At 33.2% G+C, this 23,153-nt stretch overlaps 1 protein-coding gene across 1 annotated transcript in view; it reads left to right on the forward strand.

The window, feature by feature from the left end:
- The window catches only part of LOC149898550 (multiple PDZ domain protein-like), a 161,400-nt gene that overhangs the window by 40,061 nt on the left and 98,186 nt on the right, over positions 1 to 23,153 (forward strand). The window contains exons 8-17 of the mRNA XM_090115041.1: positions 3,864 to 3,958; positions 4,981 to 5,101; positions 8,784 to 8,993; positions 10,095 to 10,265; positions 10,902 to 11,039; positions 12,186 to 12,318; positions 13,135 to 13,277; positions 13,472 to 13,646; positions 15,345 to 15,436; positions 21,201 to 22,666. Of these exons, the coding sequence (XP_089971167.1) occupies positions 3,864 to 3,958; positions 4,981 to 5,101; positions 8,784 to 8,993; positions 10,095 to 10,265; positions 10,902 to 11,039; positions 12,186 to 12,318; positions 13,135 to 13,277; positions 13,472 to 13,646; positions 15,345 to 15,436; positions 21,201 to 22,666 (2,744 nt within the window). The remainder of the gene's footprint in view (positions 1 to 3,863; positions 3,959 to 4,980; positions 5,102 to 8,783; positions 8,994 to 10,094; positions 10,266 to 10,901; positions 11,040 to 12,185; positions 12,319 to 13,134; positions 13,278 to 13,471; positions 13,647 to 15,344; positions 15,437 to 21,200; positions 22,667 to 23,153) is intronic.

Here is a 23,153-nt window from a genome sequence, read left to right on the forward strand (position 1 = left end):
TATAGTATTAATGGGCAATTCGAAGTACGGTAATGATATTATTTTTACACTGGGACAATTATGGCATTTATAGATAACTAGCTTTCCGCCCGCGGCTTCGCCCGCTTTGTCTAAAACATAATAAATTATATACTAAAACCTTCCTTTTGAATCACTCTATCTATTAAAAAAACCGCATCAAAATCCGTTTCGTAGTTCTAAAGATTTAAGCATATATAGGGACATAGCGACAGAGAAAGCAACTTTGTTTTATACTATGTAGTGATTCGAAATACAGCAAATGGTGGGCTTATTTTTCTAAGGGTGAAATTTTATGTAACAAAAAGCGGTGGTTTTGATAATGTGCATAGGCTTGTTTTAGTGCATTTTATCACTCCTCATACACCTCGCAAAATAAAAAATAATCCCATATTTTATTTCTATAAAATATGAGTAATACAGACACATCTATGCGTTAAAGCACTGGTCATTAAGGTTAATTAAAAAGCAAACCACAAAACACATCTGCACAAAATGCGGTGAAATTAAAAACGGTTTCAATAGAATAGTTTTCATTACTCAACGAAAGTTCTAGATAGAGCTAAATATATGTGTTTTGTACGAGTTCAGCAACAATAGAAATGCAGTTCTCCGATAAAATGAACATTGAGACACTAGTGAATAAATTTAACTTTGATAATAGAAGAGCATTGCAAATATATTGCGTATTTCTACGTATTTTTAAAGCTTTTTTGTCACAAAGAGGATATCGCAAATGCGTTGTTCTTGTCGAGCTAACAGTAATTGAGTTACGATTTATAGAAATGTGTGAAGATAATAATATATAGGATTTTGGTACGAAATGTTTTAACAAATACATAGCGTGCCAATATGTCTATTATTGGAAGAATCTCCCTGAGGCAATTGATATAATTCAAACTGCGCAGTGATGTTTCGTTTTTATCTAATCTTGTATCCAAAAACAAATTCTGTACACGAAATGAAGCAAATGTCGATATAATTAGGTAGTTGATAATACTTCAACTACTTAACTAATTTTGAAAATTTGATTACTGGAAGAACACTCCCTTAGTTATTATTGCGAGATTAAAAGCTATATTTATGTTCAGTCGTAGTAGTTTTATTCCTTTTTATCTGAGCGGAGTTAGGGCAGGATTCGTACTCTATAAATGATACTAGAATTCACAGTGGTATTTGTAAGATGGCATATGGAATATTTTCAGATATCGCAGGATTTTAATCATAATTGATATTGCAGTTTAAAAATCGATAATAATTAAAATGAAATTCTATTTAAGTATCTGAGATAAAACCAATGCGCAATGCAGTATAGCATCCGCATTATTCAACAATAGATTTGTTTGTATTTGGGTCGAGTGGTAAATGAACGAAAAATTGAGACTCTTTTCAGACATTACGCGTGCTTTAGTGTTATTTAATTTTGAATTCAGGCCACGTTGATTATTTTTTGTAATTTGATGGGTAATTAGGTTATGGTTTGTGTAAGGTTTTGTGCAATATACCTAATGATAATATATTTTATTAGTTGGTTGAATTAAAGTTGGTCTAGAGTCGTGCGTAACAATATCACGGTAACATAATTCGTATTCTGTTTTCAGCCGTAAAATGTTCATTAAAATAGTAATATAGAGCATTGCATATGTAAATAACTATAAATAAAAGCTTTTCTTATATATAAAATTGACCTAAACATAAAACATGCATAAATTATACCTATTTATACGCTCGAAATTTTACAAAACCAACTTAAACTCAGAATTTAACTTGTTACGACGAACTTGTTCAACGCTTCCGTAGGGGGCTTTTTGTAAAGTTTGTAAAGACATGTAAAATGTAGGTGTCATTTATGTTACGCTTAATTCTTGTTTGGTTATATGTGACTTATACATTACACGATAAACAACCTTTATATAGATTACTAAGCGAATTATTTGTTATATTATTTATCCGGGTAGACTGCTTGAGATCACGTTCGCTGTTGAAACGAATAATTCCATCACGTCAAGATATATTAGGTCTTATTATGTAATAAAAAAACCTAATTTAAATATTATGTTAAATAAATATTTCGATTAATAGGTAAACTAAGTCAAACTAATAATAAATATATAGACTACGATTGTAAACATTGGATTTAAAAAACTTTAAAAGGAAACTCAAGTTATAATGTACCTAATGTTATTTAGGGCGACATTTTGCACAACACTGCAAAAATGGCCGCAGTTAAAGCTGTTGTAAAGACTCATTTCTATGTCATTTTATTTTAGCGTTTGGAGAGAAAACAAGTTTTATTTTGTTTCTCATCTTTTAAGAGATTGAGAATTGAAGTGGAATTCAAGAGATCCAAATGAGACATAGACAAACTATTGATCGAATAAATGATGTTAAAAACTGCGTTAAAAATATAGTTGAAAAACTTGACTGATCTAGATAAAAAATATTTTCAATTATTTTAAAGAAAGCATCACTTTAAATATCCACGGTTGCATTATTCCGCGTCCATACAATTACATTAAAAGCCGCGTATCGCTATGTTTCCACTAAAACTCCGCAAACATCTCGCGTAAAGAAAATTTTGAAAACATTTCATAGTTATAATAAAAATGAATTACGAAGCACGTTTCCCCGTTCCGTTCCATAAACAAACGTATTCCAGATTTAGAGACTGACGCAGGTTGTTAGAGGATTGTAATCCAGCAGTTTTGTATGAAAACATGATTTCTAGTTGGCATGTAATATTGAATAGTGGTATTTGATAGATTATCGTATTATCCATAGAGTGTACGTGTGAATTTGTGCAGCTCGTGTTTGTGATTGTTTGGTGAATATAGTTTGTTGGACTTGCTTATGATTACTGTCGAATGTCAATGATTTGATGTGTGAATAATTGGGGCAAATGTTTGAAGCTTTGGACTTTTTTAAATAGGTAGCAACGTTTTGTGTTATTTTTAAGTAATAGATTTGATAATGGCTTATTTTTAAGGTGGTGTCTTTTTCGATGAAATTAAAGTAATTGTTATCTTAGGTTATTACGAATAATAAAAGTTATGAATGTTATATGGAGGTATTCCGACGCCAAAAATATCATAAAACATTCGATAACAAATTATGAAATGAAACCATTAATCTATAAAACAAAATTGGTTCAATGACATAATCATAAAATATATTAACACGCATAAAAACAATTTTATATCACAAAGAATTAGGTTAATCCCCGTTACTTCAAGAAAGGCATTAAGAATTTATAGAAGTAGGAACGTAAATAAAAACTTTAACGCGACTGTGAGTAAGGCTTTGTTTAAAGAGTTATTCAGTAAGCGTCGTTAGTGTACCACTTGCTATTGTGTGACGTTGGGGCGTTAAATCTTTGGGGCCCTTTATTTTACACAAAATGTCTGCGTTGTATGGAAAATAGTCTGCGACTACCTGTAGGTAGTCTGTTGTTCGCTGATGAAGACAATAGTTTCATGGAAGTTTTATGTTGAATATTTAATTCATTCTCAAAGAAATGATGTAATATCTCATGACAATAATACACGTATGTACTCGAAAGTCAAATCGATATTATAAAAATTCAATAGCGTTAAATTGTTAACAGTTCACAACGTCTTTAGTTTTTAAAAACTGTTTTAATGTAATTTATAATTATTTTATACATTGTTTAATAAGAATAAAAGGGAAATGCTTATTTGTTTATTTTTAAAAGTTATTTTAATGTTTATATCTACACAAAATCCTTATAACTAAAATCTTTAATTTAAAATTTATCGCACTATTTCTCGCTCTAGTGTGAAAACAGGGCCCCAAAACCACCTAATCCGTACCTGTATTGTTATCAGGTGGACGGAGTGCCGCTACACGGTGTGACGAACCATCGCGCTGTCGCTCTGTTGCGGGATGCGAAGGGGCCCATCGTTAAATTGAAGGCTTTAAGGTGCGCTTATGGATGCATAGTGGTTGAATAAGTAAACAGTTGTTGTGGTGACTTTTTTGTTTTAATACTGCGATGTTATGTTTATTGTGAGGATATTAATGTGTTGCGATTAGTGAAAAGAATCGGTTTTTCTTTATTTCGATTTTAATGTGTACGATATATATGTCACGGCTAAAGGTAGGTGAGAACATAAACTTAAGATTAGCCGGCTAAACTTAGGTTTATTTTCGACGAGGTGTTAATGTTAGTTTGTTCTATCTTTAGCCGGCTAAACTTAAGTGTAACCGCAGGCCCGTGGCTAAAAATGTCGGGGTGGGTAGATTTGGTTAGTGCCGGGCCGGTGGAGGGCTTGAGGGGCCCGCACAGTGCCAGAAAACACTCGCCCTGTTCCTTACATGTATTATAGTAACCAAATCTACCCACCCCGACTCAGGGCAGAAAGCTGGTGGCTAGGTTAGGTTAGGTTAGAACTCTTAAGACCCGCACGAGCCGAGCGAGCGCAGCGAGCGTGCTGCGGCAGCAGCCGGCGAAGTGCCAGAAAACACTCGCCCTGTTCCTTACATGTATTATAGTAACCAAATCTACCCACCCCGATATTTTTAGCCACGGGCCTGCGGTTACACTTAAGTTTAGCCGGCTAAAGATAGAACAAACTAACATTAACACCTCGTCGAAAATAAACCTAAGTTTAGCCGGCTAATCTTAAGTTTATGTTCTCACCTACCTTTAGCCGTAACATATATAATTTATTCACGAACAAATTAATCATTTTTTGTAATAATTGATACTTAGGTAGTCAGTGTAAACTAACTTATGGTAAAAAAATATGAATCCGTAGAGTAGATCGATTGATCACTCCACATAACGTCGTATAGTGAGCTTATATTTAACACTTTATGTACAATACAATAATCTTATACTATAGGTACATATTTTTCAATTTATTGCACCACATTTTAAGTTTAATTTCGTAAAAAAAAATATATAAAAAAAAAACATGATTTTTACCAAAAAATTTGTAGATACCTCCGCGGCGTAGGCTACGAGCGTCTACAGAAAGCGTTGGCGGCGCAGGGCGGCCGCTCGCCCGTGGCGCCGCCCAGCCCCTCCGTTACATCGCTCGCTAAGTACAGCTTTAGTGTGGTGAGTAATAATCTTTATATATAAAAATGAATCGCAAAATGTGTTGGTAAGCGCATAACTCGAGAACGGCTGAACCGATTTCGATAATTCTTTTTTTATTATATTCCTTGAAGTACGAGGATGGTTTTTATGTAGAGAAAAGGTAAATATGTACCACGGGCGAAGCCGGGGCGGACCGCTAGTTATTAATAATATTTTTTCTCTATGTTTATAAAATAGACAGAAAAAAATTATTTCAGGACAATTTTCACACACTAATAAATAATTTTAAATACTTATACAAGGTGTCCCACAACAACAAAATTACATCAAACATTTTTTTCTAAATTTTTCCTGAAAATCCATTTTTTCTTCTCTAGCTTCGCGCAGCCGGCATATATACGGGCGTGTCCACATGTACACGGCACGGCGCCGTCAACGCGCAACGATGCGATGTCGCGGCGCGGTGCGTTGCCGCGTCGTAGAAATTAACGTTGCCGTATCGTAAAAATTCACTATGCCGCAACGTTACAGGGCACGGCAGCCTTGGCAGAGAAGTGGCAGTCTGTAGCACAGTGTGATCAGAATTACCAGAATTCTGCGATTTTAGCAGAATATGAACCCTGATTTAGGGCTTAGCATAATACGCCGCACAATAGATCTTAAAGTTGACAATTTTTAGCAGAATCTTAATAATCTTAACATAATTCAACATTTATTGTAAGTTAACTAGGTTTCATTGAAATAGTTGTGCTAGAAACATAGAAAAATCTATCATTTCCATTTTATGTATCTAACGTTTTTGTTGGTGTGTTTGCCTTGGCCACCCTTCAGCAGAGCAGAAATTCAGGATTTTTTTAAATGTTTAGCATATTTTAGCAGATTAACCAAGCAACTAGCAGAATTTCTGCGGGGGTCATATTCTGCTAAAATCGCAGAATTTTGTTAAATCTGATCATACTGTGCTACAGACTGCCACTTCTCTGCCAAGGCTGCCGTGCCCTGTAACGTTGCGGCATAGTGAATTTTTACGATACGGCAACGTTAATTTCTACGACGCGGCAACGCACCGCGCCGCGACATCGCATCGTTGCGCGTTGACGGCGCCGTGCCGTGTACATGTGGACACGCCCTACCGCTTCGCTAATGTGAGCATTTTGTCTATGAAAACATAATCTTAAACGATAGGTCACATGCTGGTAGCAAAGCTGGGTGGGTTGCTTGTTATGGGTGTACACATAGAATTTTAAGAATTCATCTACATATTTGAAAAAAAACTGCGTCTGGAATTTTATAAGTATTTTTTACGTACTCAGCGTATGCAAAACTATAACCTCCTTTGAGCTTAGTATACCAACAGTGGGACATCCTGTACAGATAATTAACACCCAGACAGAGCAAACATCGTAAACGCAGGTATTAACGACCCCTCTAAGGCAATTTTCAAATCAACCATATTTTTTAAGTATACTGGTTCTTCTAAAGATTTATAGTTTCATTTTATATGCTAGTGTTATGTATAAAAAATGTTTTTATTGAAGCAAATACATTCTAATAAAGGATTATCTTGTAAAAAATAATTTACAATGTGACTTAGTCGATTGTTGCAATTACCGACCAATAAAAACGGCTGTGAAGCTATTAACGATTTTTATGCAGCTATTCCCGATCGTATGTGAGAGGAGGCCTTTTTCCAGCAATGGCTAGTGATGATGATGATTACCGATCTTAATAAAATGAAATAAAAATGCAAATACATATATTCGTATTTTTTTATTATAGTTATTTTTAATAAAACAAATGAGTACTTCTTAGTAATGAACTAAATAATTATAAACTTTTAAATTAATCAACATAATACTATTAATATATGTACAATGTACATATATTCAATTAAGGATTTCAAACTCTAGGATATTTCCTTATGCTATTTGATTGATTGCTTCGGCGAGTTGTGTTTTACTGTATACTTTTCGCCGCTTCTGTGGCTCCATATTTCTGGAAAAAAATATAATTATATGTTTTATGTTAATTTAACCATGAAGAAGCATTTTTTAATAGGCACCTATTATGTCATAAAAGTATGTAGTAAAAATATATTTGCACGCTCAACTACGAGCAGAATGTTTAAGGATCGATATTATCTGTATCTACAAACATCTTTATTCTACATTCTGCAAATAAAGCAATTTGAATTTGAATTTGTAGATGAGAAACTAAACAATCTATATTCGATCGGTAATAGCTTCCTATAGTTGCTATTGCCGACCCACATGGGTCGGTAATAAAGTATGTAAGTATAAACCTAAATTGTATTACCGACCCATAAAAAAATGGTTATTTTAATTCATTTGACCATCAGACTATAAAATAGATTATAATTGATTAATGTCATACAAAATATGAACAAATGCATATTGTTTGAACAAAAAAACAATGATTTACTACTGTAACTATTCGATATCGATCCTCGAAAAATATCATAACTTTGTATAAATTGACAACGCTAAAAGGTAAACACTAGACAAAAAAAGTTTAGTCGCTAATAGATTTTTATGAAGACTCATAGCTTAGATTTAAACTGGTCCATAAAACCACTTGTGTTAGTGTGATACAATAACATAAAAGAAAATTTAAACAAAAAGTTACGTTGCTGCCATTGCCGACTTACGGGTCGTTGATACCTGCCACGACTTAAACTGGTGAAGCTAACACCGTCCCATTTTAATTTAAAGTTTTATCGTTTCAAATTACTTTTTATTAATAAAATGTTGTAAGAAATGAAAAGTTGACACTAAAATGCATTGACCTTTAGTAATATAAATTAAAGTATAGATGTCATTTGTTTGTAAATGTCTTAAAAAGATAAATCACAGTACTTACCCGAAGGAACAACGGAACAGTACGAAACGTCCTGCGTCCACGCTACCCCGCAGCAACTTACGTATTTTTACTATTTTTTGCACAGCTACTCACACTAACTTAAAAGTATACGATGCTCAAGTAATACATTCGTCTATAACTTTGCCTACCTATAGCTAGAATAGTTCTGGAAACGTTTAAATTTCGAATTACTTTTATAGGTCGGTAATACCTTCAGATTTTCGATGGGTCGTTGATAGCTGCGTTTACCCTATGTTCATCACACAAATATTTGTCCCGGGTGGGAATCGACCTCTGGCTTTGAAGGCAGGGCCACTACCAACTAAGCCAACCGGTCAGTCGATAAAATATACAGTGTGGAAATTTTCGATGGGCCCTGGAGGGAAAGTACTTGAAATACTGGAGATAGCAAATTTTGCTGAAACAAAACATTACTTTTAAAAAGAAATAGAACTGCATTCAAAGATTTTCAAATATTTACTTGATTCGACCGGGAATCTAAAAATAGTTTTCTTGCCAATATGATTGAATTATAAGATAACGATAATAAATTAAATTAAAAAACATTTAGACTTTATTACATTATCTCGCAAAATGAAACTTTTATTGTTATCTTTATCTACTATATAAAAATAAGTCGGGTTTTCCTTCCTGACGCTATAACTCCAGAATGCACGAACCGATTTCCACGGTTTTGCATTCGTTGGAAAGGTCTCGGGCTCCGTGAGGTTTATAGCAAAGAAAAGGTGTATCTGGTAGCGAAACGGAGTTCGCCCGGTTTGCTAGTCTATTATAAAACCCACTAAAATTACTCTTCCAGTACGACGAATCAACAGTAATAGAAGTGGAGCCAGAATCCGAAATCCAACCGCACCTGCCCTCCCCCACCTCCCCTTCAGAGGAAGCTGAGATAGTGATAGGGAGGGACGATGTGTGCGAGCGGGACGCAAGACGGATACAGGATAAGTGGCGGGATGTGTTGCAGAACGAACCTGATTGGCCAGGACATCAGTACCAGTATGATATTATTGTGAGTATAGCAAAAAAAAAGACGGGTTGCACTGGGGGAGTGCCGGCAGAAGTGAAAACTTGATTATTAACGTTGAGCATGTTTGATATCCATCCGTCTTACGCTTTTTCGATCAGGTCACGTGTCCTGACGCGACTTTAAGATTTTATACCCAATACAGAAAAAGTGCTCAACGCCGCTAAAGAAGTTTTCACTTCAAAAATAGAAAAAGAAAAAAGATGGGCGCCAAAAGTGTGTTCGCAGGATACAAAGTGGCAAAATAATATGATGTTTTGCAGTTATGATAGAAATTTTGAATTTTCCTATACTTTAGAATAAAAAAAAAGGTCATTCAATTTCACAAAGTTAAATGTGTATTTTTCTTCTTCTTTGTTAAATAAGTCTTATAGTCCGGGATACATCGCCCATTTTTGCAAGTGATTACTATCAAGCTAATTTTTCGTGAGTAGCTTTATTTTGATGAGATGCCCAATAATTTCATGTACAAAACTCTCGATTGTGGTAGCTACCAGAGGAAACAAGGATAAAATATTTTGATTTGATGGTTCTCAAATATTAATTACTAACTGAATGTTTTTTTTTTGTTCAATCTCAAGATAATTATCTAAATTATTCGAAAAAATATTTGTCCTACAAAATCTATGGTTTGATCAAATAGTCCCCCTTTCCAATGTGTATCGATAACGAAGTCATCATAAATGATTACTAACCAGCTGATTTTTTTATTTTCACTTATTAATACTTATATAATTCAACAGACATATTGTCCTACAAATTGCGTAATAAATATTTGAGAACCGTCAAATCAAAAATTTTTATCCTTGTAACCTCTGTAAGCTACCACAATCGAGAGTTTCGTACATGAAATTATAGGGCATCTCATTAAAATAAAGCTACTCACGAAAAATTAGCTTGATAGTAATCACTTGCAAAAATGGGCGATGTATCCCGGACTATTAAAAATAACACCATGTTTACGAAAATTTTAATGCCTACTATTAATAACTAGGTACCAGGAGATAATAACATTATAAGAGTTATGAAATATTCATAGTATTATAGCGATGAAAACTGCAATTAATATTGAATAATATTTTACAGGTGGGTTCAATAATAAAAGAAAAGGATAGCGGTCTAGGAATATCACTAGAAGGAACAGTGCGGGTAGTTGGTGGGAAGGAAGTTCAAGCGAGGCATTATATTAGAGCCATAGCGCCTAACGGGCCTGTGGCTAAGTTGGGGATATATCGTGTGGGAGATGAGTTGTTAGAGGTAAGTTACTTAAATTCAAATCCAAGAGCTTTTCAATGCTATTGCTAAAATCAAACTGTTTTCTACTAACTGAATAGCTAGGTGCTCATGAATAATAATCCTATTTTAAGACTATGTAAATCTTCAATTTTGGTCAGAAATAATTGAAGTGAAACTTCTTTATCGGGGTTGGAAAAAAATTAATTGTAACATTTTTTCGTTACGCGTGACATTTTTCAGTTACGCGCCATCTTTTTCTTATCCCTACCACTCGTGATTCGACGTATTTCTGTAAATGTAAAATGTAAATTATTTTTGAAAAATAAGGTCATAAAGAAGTTTCACTTCTTACGTGTGTACACGCACACATTTTTTATGCTTACTGTATCGGTGATAATCGGGAATGTCCTATTTTTTCAATTTTGACTTCGAGCCTATTTCTTTAGAAGTACCGAGCGGTGAGATAGTTTTCATCAATTTTGGCAATTTTTATCTGGCTGGAAAATGTAATTTCAACTCAACAACTTTTTTAGAAATTATCGATTTTAACGGATTTTTAACGCGATTTATATTCTATCTCTCTTTTTGTATAATTTGACTAACTTGAAAATTCAATTTTACCAAGACAATGCTTTAAATTAATTAAAAATCTACCAGGTGAACGGCTGGCGAGTACTAGGCGCACATCACGTGGAGGTGGTGACCAGGCTACGCGCTGTGACGTCACCCGTACTGTTGGTGGTCGTGCGGAAGAGAAACGAACTGGCTAATGGAATTGAACCTAGTTTAGCTAGGGTAAGTCCACTGATCACTAAATATTTCCTACGGTATTGACATAGCATAAAACAAAATAGCTTCCGGCTGTACGTCTGTCGGTATGTATGCTTAGATAGTAAAAATTGCGCAACGAAATTTGATGCGATTTTTATTAGATGGAATGGTTTTCGGAGACGGATTTGAGCATGTTATTTAAGTTAAAAAACAGACAAAGCCAAGAGTGGTAAGTTAGTTAGAAATATATTAGTAAATGGCTGACGAGTACTAGGCGCGCATCACGTGGAGGTGGTGACCAGGCTACGCGCTGTGACGTCACCCGTACTATTCGTTTTAGCATAAGAGAAGCGAACTAGCTAATGGAATTGAACCTAGCTTAGCTAGGGTGTGTATTAATGTAAAACTAGTTTTTTAATTTAAATAAAGTTTATTGACGTACTATAAACAACAATACTCACAATCAACAACAAATATATTATGTCCTAAATTGTGTTATATAAAACATTCATTGAAATTTACTCCTTATTTCCTAGCAGTAATGTTCAAAGTCCATTGTATCGCTCATTAGAAAACTCTATGCTTAATACAATTTTTGAGCGTTATTGTGAGTCTTGATGTTTATTGTTGGTCAATGCAATTTTATGTTAATTTTCGTCTCTCTTATGATACTGGAACGTCAGATTTGATACGGTTGAATTTTTTAAATGTTACACATATAGGTACATAAATTATGTAGGTATTGCTATTTCTGTCACGTAAATTTTTGGCAAGAGAAAATAAACTAAAAATACATTGAATTATTGGCTCCGAAATATGTTTTCAAACTTTTTTCTTCGACAGCAAATATTCATTTGTTTAACTACACTTCTATTAGAAATACTTAAATAATCATGTTGTATCATTTTACATTTTTAATGTAGAATATAGAATAAAAATTTATATTGCAATTCTACATGAGGTACATAAAATTAAGATTGCGACAGCAAATATAGAAGAATCAGAAAGAACTTGTATTTACCCTGCATTTTTTCACAATAATTATATTATGTTCAATAAACATTATTTATTGAGGCCTATGTCCAGCAGTGGACAAACATGGGCTGATAATGATGATGATGATGATGAAACATTATTTCTTCTTTCTTATATTTCTAATATTATTTCCAGAGTGGTATCCTAGGCGGCAGTTTACAAGACTTACTGGCCCCACCACAGAGACTGATCAAAGCGAAGTCGGAAAGCTCCGTCGCGTCATTGTGTAGTGCGGCAACTGTGCTATCTGCTGGACATGAACATGATGGTATGTTTTTAAAATAGTTTAGAAACTTTATATTATCACGGATAATACAATACTGAACATATTATATGGGAATTCTCATAAAAGAGCAGGTTATAAATAAATAAAATAAAGATTTGTTTGGGTTGCAGGGGTAATTTATTTATTTATATAAGCCTCGCAAGGAAATTAAGTTATAAGAAATTAATTAAGTGGTATTAAAAATAAACATTGAAGTGTAATCTGTGAAGCTTAAAGAGGATATCACTCGATGAACATCTGTGACGTAAAAACGTTGTAGCACCGATTTTCAGTGAGCCTGTAGCCAGTAGGTTATAGGATGGGAAATCCACAGATTACTAGAAGTAAAAAAAATGATGTTTAAGTTACTTTTCCAATACGTGGGCATTGACATTTAAGCTTTTAATTGCTTTATATTCATCATAATTAAAACCATTTACATGTTGTGTTGTATAAACTGGATATTATTGTCATAGTATTTGTACTATGACAATAATATCCAGCTTATTTTTAATAATTAATAATTAATAATTTTTAATAATTAATTCCAGCTTTTTTGACAACTAGACTCACAATCACGTTCAATAATAACTGTCCGAAGTGAAAATTTGTCTACGCGTCTATTAGGCAGAGTTTTCTTACTTACGTACTTTAAACATTACTGCCACGAAATAAGGTGCTAATTTCAATAATTAATGCTTTGTACAACCCTCAAACTTATTTGACGACCTTATTTTTATTGTGAGTTTAGATGTTTATAGAATATCCTAAGTAAACACTATTACAATAAAACCTAAAAACAACATAATTTATTTCCAGAATTCTGTTCAGATGATCTCGAAAGGAATAGATCAAGATCCTTAGAACCACTCAGTTGGCTCGCGATGTGGAGTGACCATGTTGAATATATTCAGTTATTGAAGGAAGATAGAGGGTTGGGCTTCTCTATTTTGGATTATTTGGTAAGAAATAAATTATTTTTTCAGTGTTTTAGTTAGGATTTAATATAATTTCTTGGAAATTGAATATTGAATTTGATCTTATAAGTGAAGCCACGCTTTAAAACTAGTAAATACAGAAATAAAAGAATAAATAAATATGATATTTTTGGTATTATTCCATTCAAATATTTATATAAATAACCAAATCTCCACAGGACCCCTCCGACCCTAGTAGTTCGGTCATAGTAGTCCGTTCAGTAGTCCGCGGCGGTGCAGCAGCACGGGACGGGCGACTGGCGCCGGGCGACAGACTTGTGGCTGTTAACGGGAGAGATGTAGCACGAGCACCGCTCGCTGTAGCTGTAGCGGCTATTAAAAGTGCACCTAGAGGTTAGTGTGATAAGGTTTAGTTTAGGTATAGCAAAGATACTAGTTGGGGTGCTCGCCACGTGTCCATAGTGACGAGCCAAATTGCACCTAAAGGTGAAGGTAATAAGGTTTAGTTTAGATATAGCATTCGGAAAGTGGCTGGCGCAGCGCGACGCGCGCCGCTTGATGTAGCGACGAGTTAAAGTGCACTTAGAGGTGAGTGTAATAGAGTTGATTTTAAATAAAACAATGATAGCTGCGTCGCGCCGCTTGCTGTAGCGACATGCAAAAGTGTGTCTTGAGGGGAGTATAATAGAGCTCAGATTAGATGTATAGGAGGTGGCTGGAGTGGACGTCGCGAGCCGCTCGCTGTAGTAACAAGCAAAAGTGTGTCTTAAGGTCAGCGGCATAAGGTTTAGTTTAGATTAACAGTCGGGTGGTATCTGGCACGACGCGCGCTGCTCAATATAGTGACGAGCGAAATTGCACCTTAAGGTGAGTATAATAGGGATGATGTTAAAGTGGCTATTCACGTTCAGTAGTCCGCGGTGGTGCAGTAACGCGCGTGGCGGTTACAGTAGAAAATGCGCCTAAGATGAAGGTAATAAGATTTTGTTTAGATATAGCAGGGATAGATACTCAAAGCCAACTAAGCTGATGCGGCAGATTCATCAAATCATATTACGTTAATCAATTCCGTTTCAATTTTTAAATAGTTATTGACAGAACTAAATCCAAAGAAGAAGCTGTGTAAATTTTCTGTTACCTACTACTATTATTTTAGTAAAATATTGCACTATATTCTTAGCTCTAAGAGAAGCATGCATGCGCTTGTTGTATTTATAAACTACACAAAAAAATTGTTTGTCTGTAAAGTCGGTTTACTGACGATAGTTGAACGTGACAACGTCCAATTGTGCTTCTTTGTCGCTCGTTCCGCGCTCTCGCTTGCACTTCAAGCCTTACATGGAACGCCTCAGAGCGAGGTAACGCCGCATGAGTCATGTTTTTTCGTGCGTGCAGCCGGCGCTATCGAATTATAAGACGTGGTCACGTCAAAAATGGTTATCATGTACCTAATATGAAAAACATATCTCCTGAAAAGGTTAACCCAGCCATATAGTGTGCAGTTGCTGTACAGTGATCTCTTATCTTATCATATCAATGTTTAATAAGATTTAAAGTTTTACAAATACACTGCGATAATTAAACCTCAGGTACGATTTAATTTACTGTTGTGATTGACGTGTTAGTTTTATTTTTACTTCTATTTTATTTTAGGTAAGACATTTTAGTCAACTTTAAATTCAATTTTATGTGTACACTAGCTGTTCCCCGCGGTTTCACCCGCATAGTTCCGCTCCTGTTGGTCTTAGCGTGATGATACATAGCCTATAACCTTCCTTGATAAATGGACTATCTAACACCGAAAGAATTTTTCAAATTGGACCAGTACCTAGTTTCTGAAATTAGTGCGTTCAAACAAACAAACATACAAACAAACTCTTCAGCTTTATAATATTAGAACATGAAACGTTCGATAAATCTGCATTGTGATAAAAGACATAATATTAAATCGACTTAATAATATTATGTATGTTTTTACAGATTGTGTATCATCGCGATACGCGTGAAACCTCTCCAGAACACATTCGGGCAGACCCACTGCTTATTTGTTATTTATTTAATTATATTGAATGTTAATTTATTTATTTCCAGGTATCGTCACTATAGGTGTATCGAAACCCCTCCCCTGTAGCACAGTGATTGGTGGTGATAGAGCTAACGGTCCTAGCTTCCAAAATAGCCAGGTAAGTTCTTATTATGTTTATTTCATTTATTTATTTATAAGGAAAATTTACTAATACCTATATCGTTATTATAATTCAATGAATTTAACGCAGTTCACTGTAGAATATTTTGTTATTTTATGATGATACTCCATACTACCTTATCCTATTAATTTTATTATATCTACGGAGTTTCTTGCCGGTTCTTCTCTATAGATACTGCTTTCCGAATCGGTATGGTAAATTTTAAATTAAGTAATGACGATTCAAAACTGCTTCTAGAAGAAGTCTAATTGAATTAATAATCTAGAATTCAAATTCAAATTCATTTATTTAGAGAGAAGAAGTCTAATTGCATAAATAAATGTTTGAGTTTGAGTTTACAAAATGTAGTTTAGAGTAATTTATGTTTTTCTATAATGTATTGAGTAAAAGAGATAACAATTTTACAGTGATCTGCATTTTACTATAGGGGATTTAACAATTACGGTTTTTAATACATTGCTTCTTTCGTTCGTAATTATTATTGGATACGCTACATTTGTAATGTAACTTAAATCAAGCAATGTAACTTAAAACAAGTGATTAAGTGTTAGTTTTAAGTGATCCACGTAAAAATTGTACACTCAGGGAAAAGTAAGTTACATTATTTATAAGCTTTTTAACGCTTAGAGCAGTATCTATTAAAGTGCATGCATTTTTATACTTCATGAGTTTAAATGAAATAGTTTTGTACAATAAAGGGAATTTATAGTGTTGCCAGGTTTATATACGTTTACGGTTTTTTTTAAAGATATTCTTAGTAGATTTTGTCACATACTAACTTTAAATTTCCGTTGTACTTAATGTTATAAGTGCATAAGTAATAATTGGCATTTAACTTGCCGTTAATTATGCATTAAAATAATTATTTATTATAGTCCAACAAATAAGCATCAAATAGTAATATTCAAAAATCTTCAGCATCTCAACTTATCGTCTTAAATTGGAATCAAAAAGATTTTCCTGAACTTCAAAATAATTATTGTAGTCTTCAACTCAACTTAAAATTCTAGTCACTAGTAGGTTAGATGTATAAGTCTGGCAACACTCTGCAATAAAATTACCGCTCTAAGACTGAAAAACCTTTTTTAGCAAATAGCATTTAAACTTCCCTTTAGTGTACAATTTTTGCATGCTCTCACAATTATTGATTTGATCAAAAATAATATATTCTTCTCTCTTATTTATCTTAGCTTTTAATTTGCTTTATTACATTAAGATCTGATTTTTCAATCCTTGGTTAAATCTTATCCGTCCAATAAAGTATTAATCCATACTAATATTATAAATGCGAAAGTAACTCTGTCTGTCTGTCTGTTACTCAATCACGCCTAAACTACTGAACCAATTTTCATGAAATTTGGTATAGAGATATTTTGATACCCGAGAAAGGACATAGGCTACTTTTTATCCCGGTAAAATGACGCAATCCCGGAAATCCCACGGGAACTTGAACTATGCGGGTTTTTCTTTGACAGCGCGGGCGAAGCCGCGGGTGGAAAAATAGTACACAATAATATACAGATGTCACCTAAAAACTGTCAAAAAGTGGGCAAGTAACACATTTTTAAAATGGTTGTTTAATACGATATTCGATGAATAAGTTTTAACTAAGGATTGAAAAATCGGCCCTAAATTAACTGGAAATACACACATAATGTAATTGCCGTAAATGAATTTCTTGTTAACTTACACATTACAGTAGTAAACACGAAATAATTTGGAAAATCCAAAAATGCACGCCTCATAATTTTTTTTAAATAAATATTTATTAATTATTATTTTTGTTTATTTAATAACAATTAAACCACATCGAATCAGACCCTGAAAAATGAAAGGGTTCTATTCCTGAGCATACTCAAGCGTAAGAGAAAAAAAAAGACTCGATTAGTAAAGTATTTCGGTCGCTATCGTGTTAACAAGAAAAAGGATCCGCACATACAGACACACGGACGTCCAAGACAGAACTTTTTTAAACTGTTTTTTAACTAGTTTAAATAACAAAAATGACATCAAAAATAGCATGAACGGTAAAAATAGTGTTTTTTCTTAATATGTGTGTGTATGTATTATCTTACAAGTGCAATGTATGATACATAAAGACATTTTAAGTTTGAAAAATCAGATGTTTTGCGCGAAGTGACAGTAGTACCCACCTCAACGCTTCGCTTATGAGGCGTGCAAAATATTTACCATATGAATGCAATGAATAAAACTTAAATAACTCATAAACTCACACATTTACTCTCACAATCATTTGACTCACATAAGTCAAAGATGACTCTTTTTTTTGTACTACAAATTTAAAAACAATTACAGATGTGTGTATTTTCAGTATTTTTTCCTATAAAAAATATAATTAATTTAATTTTTTTCAGCGTCTGGAATACTTGTCAAAAGTATTTCGACTGATAATGTCGTTACATCAAGATATAATGGCGTTACAACTGCACTGTCAACAGGTCATCGAACCTTCGAACTACCCGCGGAAATTGCAATCTTAAAAAATTGTAAGAATATTGGTAATTTCTGAAAATTTGGAAAAAAAGACGTCGAGAATAGATTTTTTTTGTGTCAAAATATTATCGTCAAACTTTTATATGACAGAAACTTGTTGAAGAAAATCAATGATTTGTATATACCTAATGCGTTTGTAGGTCATACCACAGACTAGAAATAATATACTACGTATGTAATACCACAGACTAATAATAATACAGACAGACAAGTAATACTAATGTTGTATGGACAAGATTAACACAGTGTTAAAAGGCTTTGAGATCTCATTTTTGAAGTGAAACTTCTTTATCGGGGTTGGAAAAAAATTTAGTGTAACATTTTTTCGTTACGCGTGACATTTTTCCGTTACGCGCCATCTTTGATTTGACGTATTTCTGTAAAGTTGCATATACTTAGTAAATTATTTTTTGAAAAATAAGGTCATAAAGAGGTTTCACTTCTTACATGTGTACACTAGTACACGCACACTTTTTTTTAAATATTGTAGGTATGGCAAGTAATTGTAACTCTTAACTGTATCTTTCATTCTCATGAGAAATATCTAAAAGTGGAAGAGATAGAAGTCTTATTAAAATTCGATGTGACTATTTTCACGAAGGTTTGTAAAACGCTCTTGATTGAACTAAGGAATTGTAAAATCTGCTTTATATTTGAAAATGAATTGTATTGTCTTTTTATTGCATTTTTAATTTTTATTTCAAATGTCTATGTAATGTCTCTTCGTTAATTAAATGCTTGTATTTTGTCTGAATAAGGTTAAGTAAGTAGTAAATTTTCTCAATTCGTACGTAAAAATCTCTGCTTATATTAAATGTATGGTTGTGTAGTTTTGTAGATATCAATGTGATTTAGTCAATTGTTAGTTATATAAGAATGTTTCATACAATTTTAGACAAAAAAGTAAGTTTGATACTAAATAATAGATTCTTTTTTGATTTTAGAAATTATTATTTTTTTAATATGGTGGAATATTATTTATTTCTTTTCTATTTTAATTATTTCCAAGGAATATTTTTTAGTTAAGTTTCGTGTTTTTAATTCATCTTTTGTCTATAATATAAGAAACTTAGTTAAAATATTATATTATGATATTATAAATAATACATAATATTCCAAACTAAAATGAGTCAAATAAACAACATTAAAAAGTTTTATACCAGTGAATCTAAATTCAGGATCACTAGAAAATATAACAATAAATTACAGGAACTTTAAAACATATCATAATTATAATGTAAATGTAATAGAAAATTAATTTTAATGTTTCGATATTATTAATTATTGAATAAATAGAAAAATAAAATGAAACAGTTTTATGTTCAGTGGGTACTGATACGAAACCTTAAAAATAAATAGGTAAATATTTTAATAAAATGTAGGTGGTTATCCAAAAAAAATTAATGATATATTTTTTTTAATTTTTATAAATTAATTATTGTACGCTGTGCTTGTATTAATTAAGCAGGCTTTTTATATACATACTTCCTATTTAGCATTTGTTGTTCCCACCCCACCGGAAGAACCGAAAGAAAATCCAAAAAAAAGAGCATGTGTGCCGAGCACAAGTATCAGAAGTGAAACTTCTTTGTCAAGATTCAAAGATACCGTCTACTCCATGACACAACGTTGAAATTTTACTCTCAATGCGCCTAAAGAAGTTTCACTTCAATAAATATAATATGTCACATCCCGTATCCGATAACATGTAGGTCTTTCTTAATAATCTTTCCCCTTAAAAATATTAAGTGTTAGCTGATTTAAATATGTAGTATATTATGCGAGCAAAATACTTGCCTAAATTATTTTTGCAGGCGTTTTAATATGCTTGGAAATAAGACTTATGAATTGATACATGGGTGATAATAATTTTTGAACAATTTATTTGCTAGTCATATTGTTAAGTTAATCAATTATTTATATTATGTATTATATAATTTTGTTATTGAAGCGTAGCTATATTATATGTATATTTTGTGAGAATATACTTAATTGTATTAAGTTTTTATTGATGTATAACTAGTTATAAATTATACTTAGGTATAGTACGTAATAACAGATGTTTTATATAAGGTAGGCACGCAAAGCTGTCTAGTCTCAAACAGTTTAAAAGAAAAAGTTTGTGACTATAAATACATACATTTTTTAACAAATTATAGTTATTTATTTCAGAATTCCACACTTTTTTCAGTAGATTTGTTAAATCCACACACTCCTTCGTAATAAGACAGCAAGCATTGTACTACACCTAGGGCTGATTTTTCAATCCTTGGTTAAAACTTATTCGTTGAATAACGTATTAAACTACCATTTCGAAAATGTATTCTAATTACTTGCATTTGACAGTTTACAGGTGACATTTTAATATTATCGTGTAATACTTTATTGGACATGTTAGTGAACTTAGCAGATCATTTTTAGCAGATCAAAAAAAAAGTGAGTTCTTATCGCGTGCAGTTGAGTTCTACAGTTCCTGATACTTTTTAGAAATAGTTCTGGCGTTTTTACCTTAACAAACGACATTTGAAAAAACCCGACCTGGACCCGGCTTAACGTGATGCTAAGACGTAATGCTACGGCTAAAAATGATCTGCTACGGGAAGTTGGCAGATAAATTTTTTCAAATGTCGTTTTGGTAAAAACGCCAGAACTATTTCTAAAAAGTATCAGGAACTGTAGAACTCAACTGCACGCGATAAGAACTCACATTTTTTTTGATCTGCTAAAAATGATCTGCTAAGTTCACTAACATTTATTGGACGGATAAGTTTTAAACAAGGATTGAAAAATCAGCCCTTATTCAATTAATAACGTTTAATATTAAAGCTTAACTCCAAATCAGTGATTTGAATAGAAATTAAGATAACAAAAGTCAAACTGTCAATGAACATAGGAAGTATATTTCTAATGAAATAATGTAAAATTAATAAATGTGATTAAAAACATTCCAAAGTAGACTGTTGTGAATCAATTTAATATGTGTTGAATGTTGGCTTCATATGTGTTGCAATAAATGTTATAAAAACGAAGTATTTGTTTTATTTTTAAACACTGAATTATCCTTTTATAACTATTTTGTTTTATACAGTCCTAACCCAAATTATTTATACGTCCTAACCACGTGTAGAGCCAGGCTCAAAAGAAAATACACAAGAAATACATAAATAATTTATTAAAACAGAGACAATTTGCTATACTTTTATTAATTCTAAATGTTATCCAACAGGAGTGCATTAATTCCCTGGCATCGGATGACCAGACAGGAATGGATTCGTTTCACGAATGTTTGCAAGAATATGGCGAGGGGCTTGAAGTGGTCCAAATATGCTTAGAACCTGAAGAACCGTCGATCAAAGATGACGAGTTATCAGCGCTAGCGGATATAAGCACTGATGACTCACACAAGAAAGATAAATCTCTCGAAGACGATAAAATTATATTAAACATAGATAATAAGGAAAACAAAGAAAAAGTTAACGGGATCGTTGCATTGAAACTATCGAAATCTGACGACTCTTTGGACGATCAAGAAGACGATATGACAATAACTGAAGACGATGTACGCACTGGACCAAGAGAATTAAGTATTCGAAGTAAGTCTGCAGATAGAAGAGAATTGAATGGCGATAAAACTCTATCGAAGCAATACAGCAAGGATATATCTACGTCCGACGAAATGGTGTTCGCGGTTACACCAACTGGCTTAGAGAGAATCAGCTATGAAAAGTATTGGAAAGAATGCGATGGAAATAAAGAAAAAATAACGAATGACGAAAGCTGGAAAGAATGCTTAAACTCACCAACAGACGAAACTACGAGTTTTTACGATACAACTACACGAATATCCGTCCAGGAAGAAAACAATTCGCTGTTGTACATTGACCATGAAATAGACGGTTACGAAACATGTCTCGACGACGATTCGACATCCGTTAAGTGTACAGAAAAAAACGGTCATAAAATCAACGGCGATCGCGAGATCAAAGAATTAGATAAACACGATAAAATAACTATTAGAAACGAAGACAACGATGCTTGTGCCAAAACGATTAACGATCAGAACACTGCCAATTCTATAGAAGATGTGTCGTCTTATCCATATGTAGAGGAACATATAATTAAACAAATGCAATCGTTGAGAATAGAGCCCCTTAATGTTAACATTACGTGCAATAAAAAGGTTAGGAAAAAGAGTCCGACTAAGCCGTCCAAGAATGAGCGTCGATGTATCGAATACTACAACGACCAAGATGAATGTTTGGAAGAGATAAGAAGGAAAAAGCTTGAAGAGGAAAACAAAAGGTGTAGAGAGGACAAGCGGAAGATATTGGAAAATAACAAAGGTGTTATGGAGAAGAAGATGCAGATGAAGAAGCAGGATCCCAGTGAAGATTCGAGTGACCAAGAGACGTATGATGCGGCATGTCATAAGTGTTTTTTAGAGAACTATGCGTATGCGTTAACAAAGGCGTATATAGCGGCTGCAGCGTGCAAGTACTGTGACGTCATTAGAGATGTGTTAGAGCCGCCTAAAGCAAGACCACTTAGACGAATGTCGGCTCCTGCGTCATTGAGCCTGGATAGTCCGGCTTCGGAGACAGATTGCGAAGATTACTTGATGGTGCCTGGTGAGAGAAAACGAAGAAAGTCAGCTGGTCCTTTGAAATTTCTTGTGCCTTCTAGAAGACCCAGGTAAGAATAATTTCTCTTTGCTCTTAGCCAGTTTATTTTAAGGTAAGTATAATATATAAATAAACAACTTTTCTATGGCACCTTAATTAAAAGATAAAGAAAAATTTTCTAATCAATTAAATTCATGGTATATTTTTAGAAGAATATGAAACATAATCTTACTGTTAACATTATGTTGGGCCGTTCTAGAAGCAAATAACATTACTTAATTTCAATTGAACAAAGAATATAATGAAGAATGTACATACGGATATGTTTAGGGAAACATCTTCAGAATTTTAACGTCTTAACCCAATGTGAATAATCTTCTTAGAATAAGAGGATAGTGTAATCAGATTATAATATCAATACAGATCGCACAGAGATGATATAATAATAAAATTAACTGTTTTTAATAATCCAGTCATGACGTATTATGCATACATAATATTATATATGAGTTGTAATAGTTTTTTTTTTAAGTTTAGGCTATCCATGTAGCCTCTAC

Source organism: Colias eurytheme, chromosome 22 (assembly GCF_061535395.1).
Source record: "Colias eurytheme isolate Ceu_HAF_F1 chromosome 22, ilColEury1 Martin Lab GWU primary, whole genome shotgun sequence".
In the NCBI taxonomy this organism is placed as follows: domain Eukaryota; kingdom Metazoa; phylum Arthropoda; class Insecta; order Lepidoptera; family Pieridae; genus Colias; species Colias eurytheme.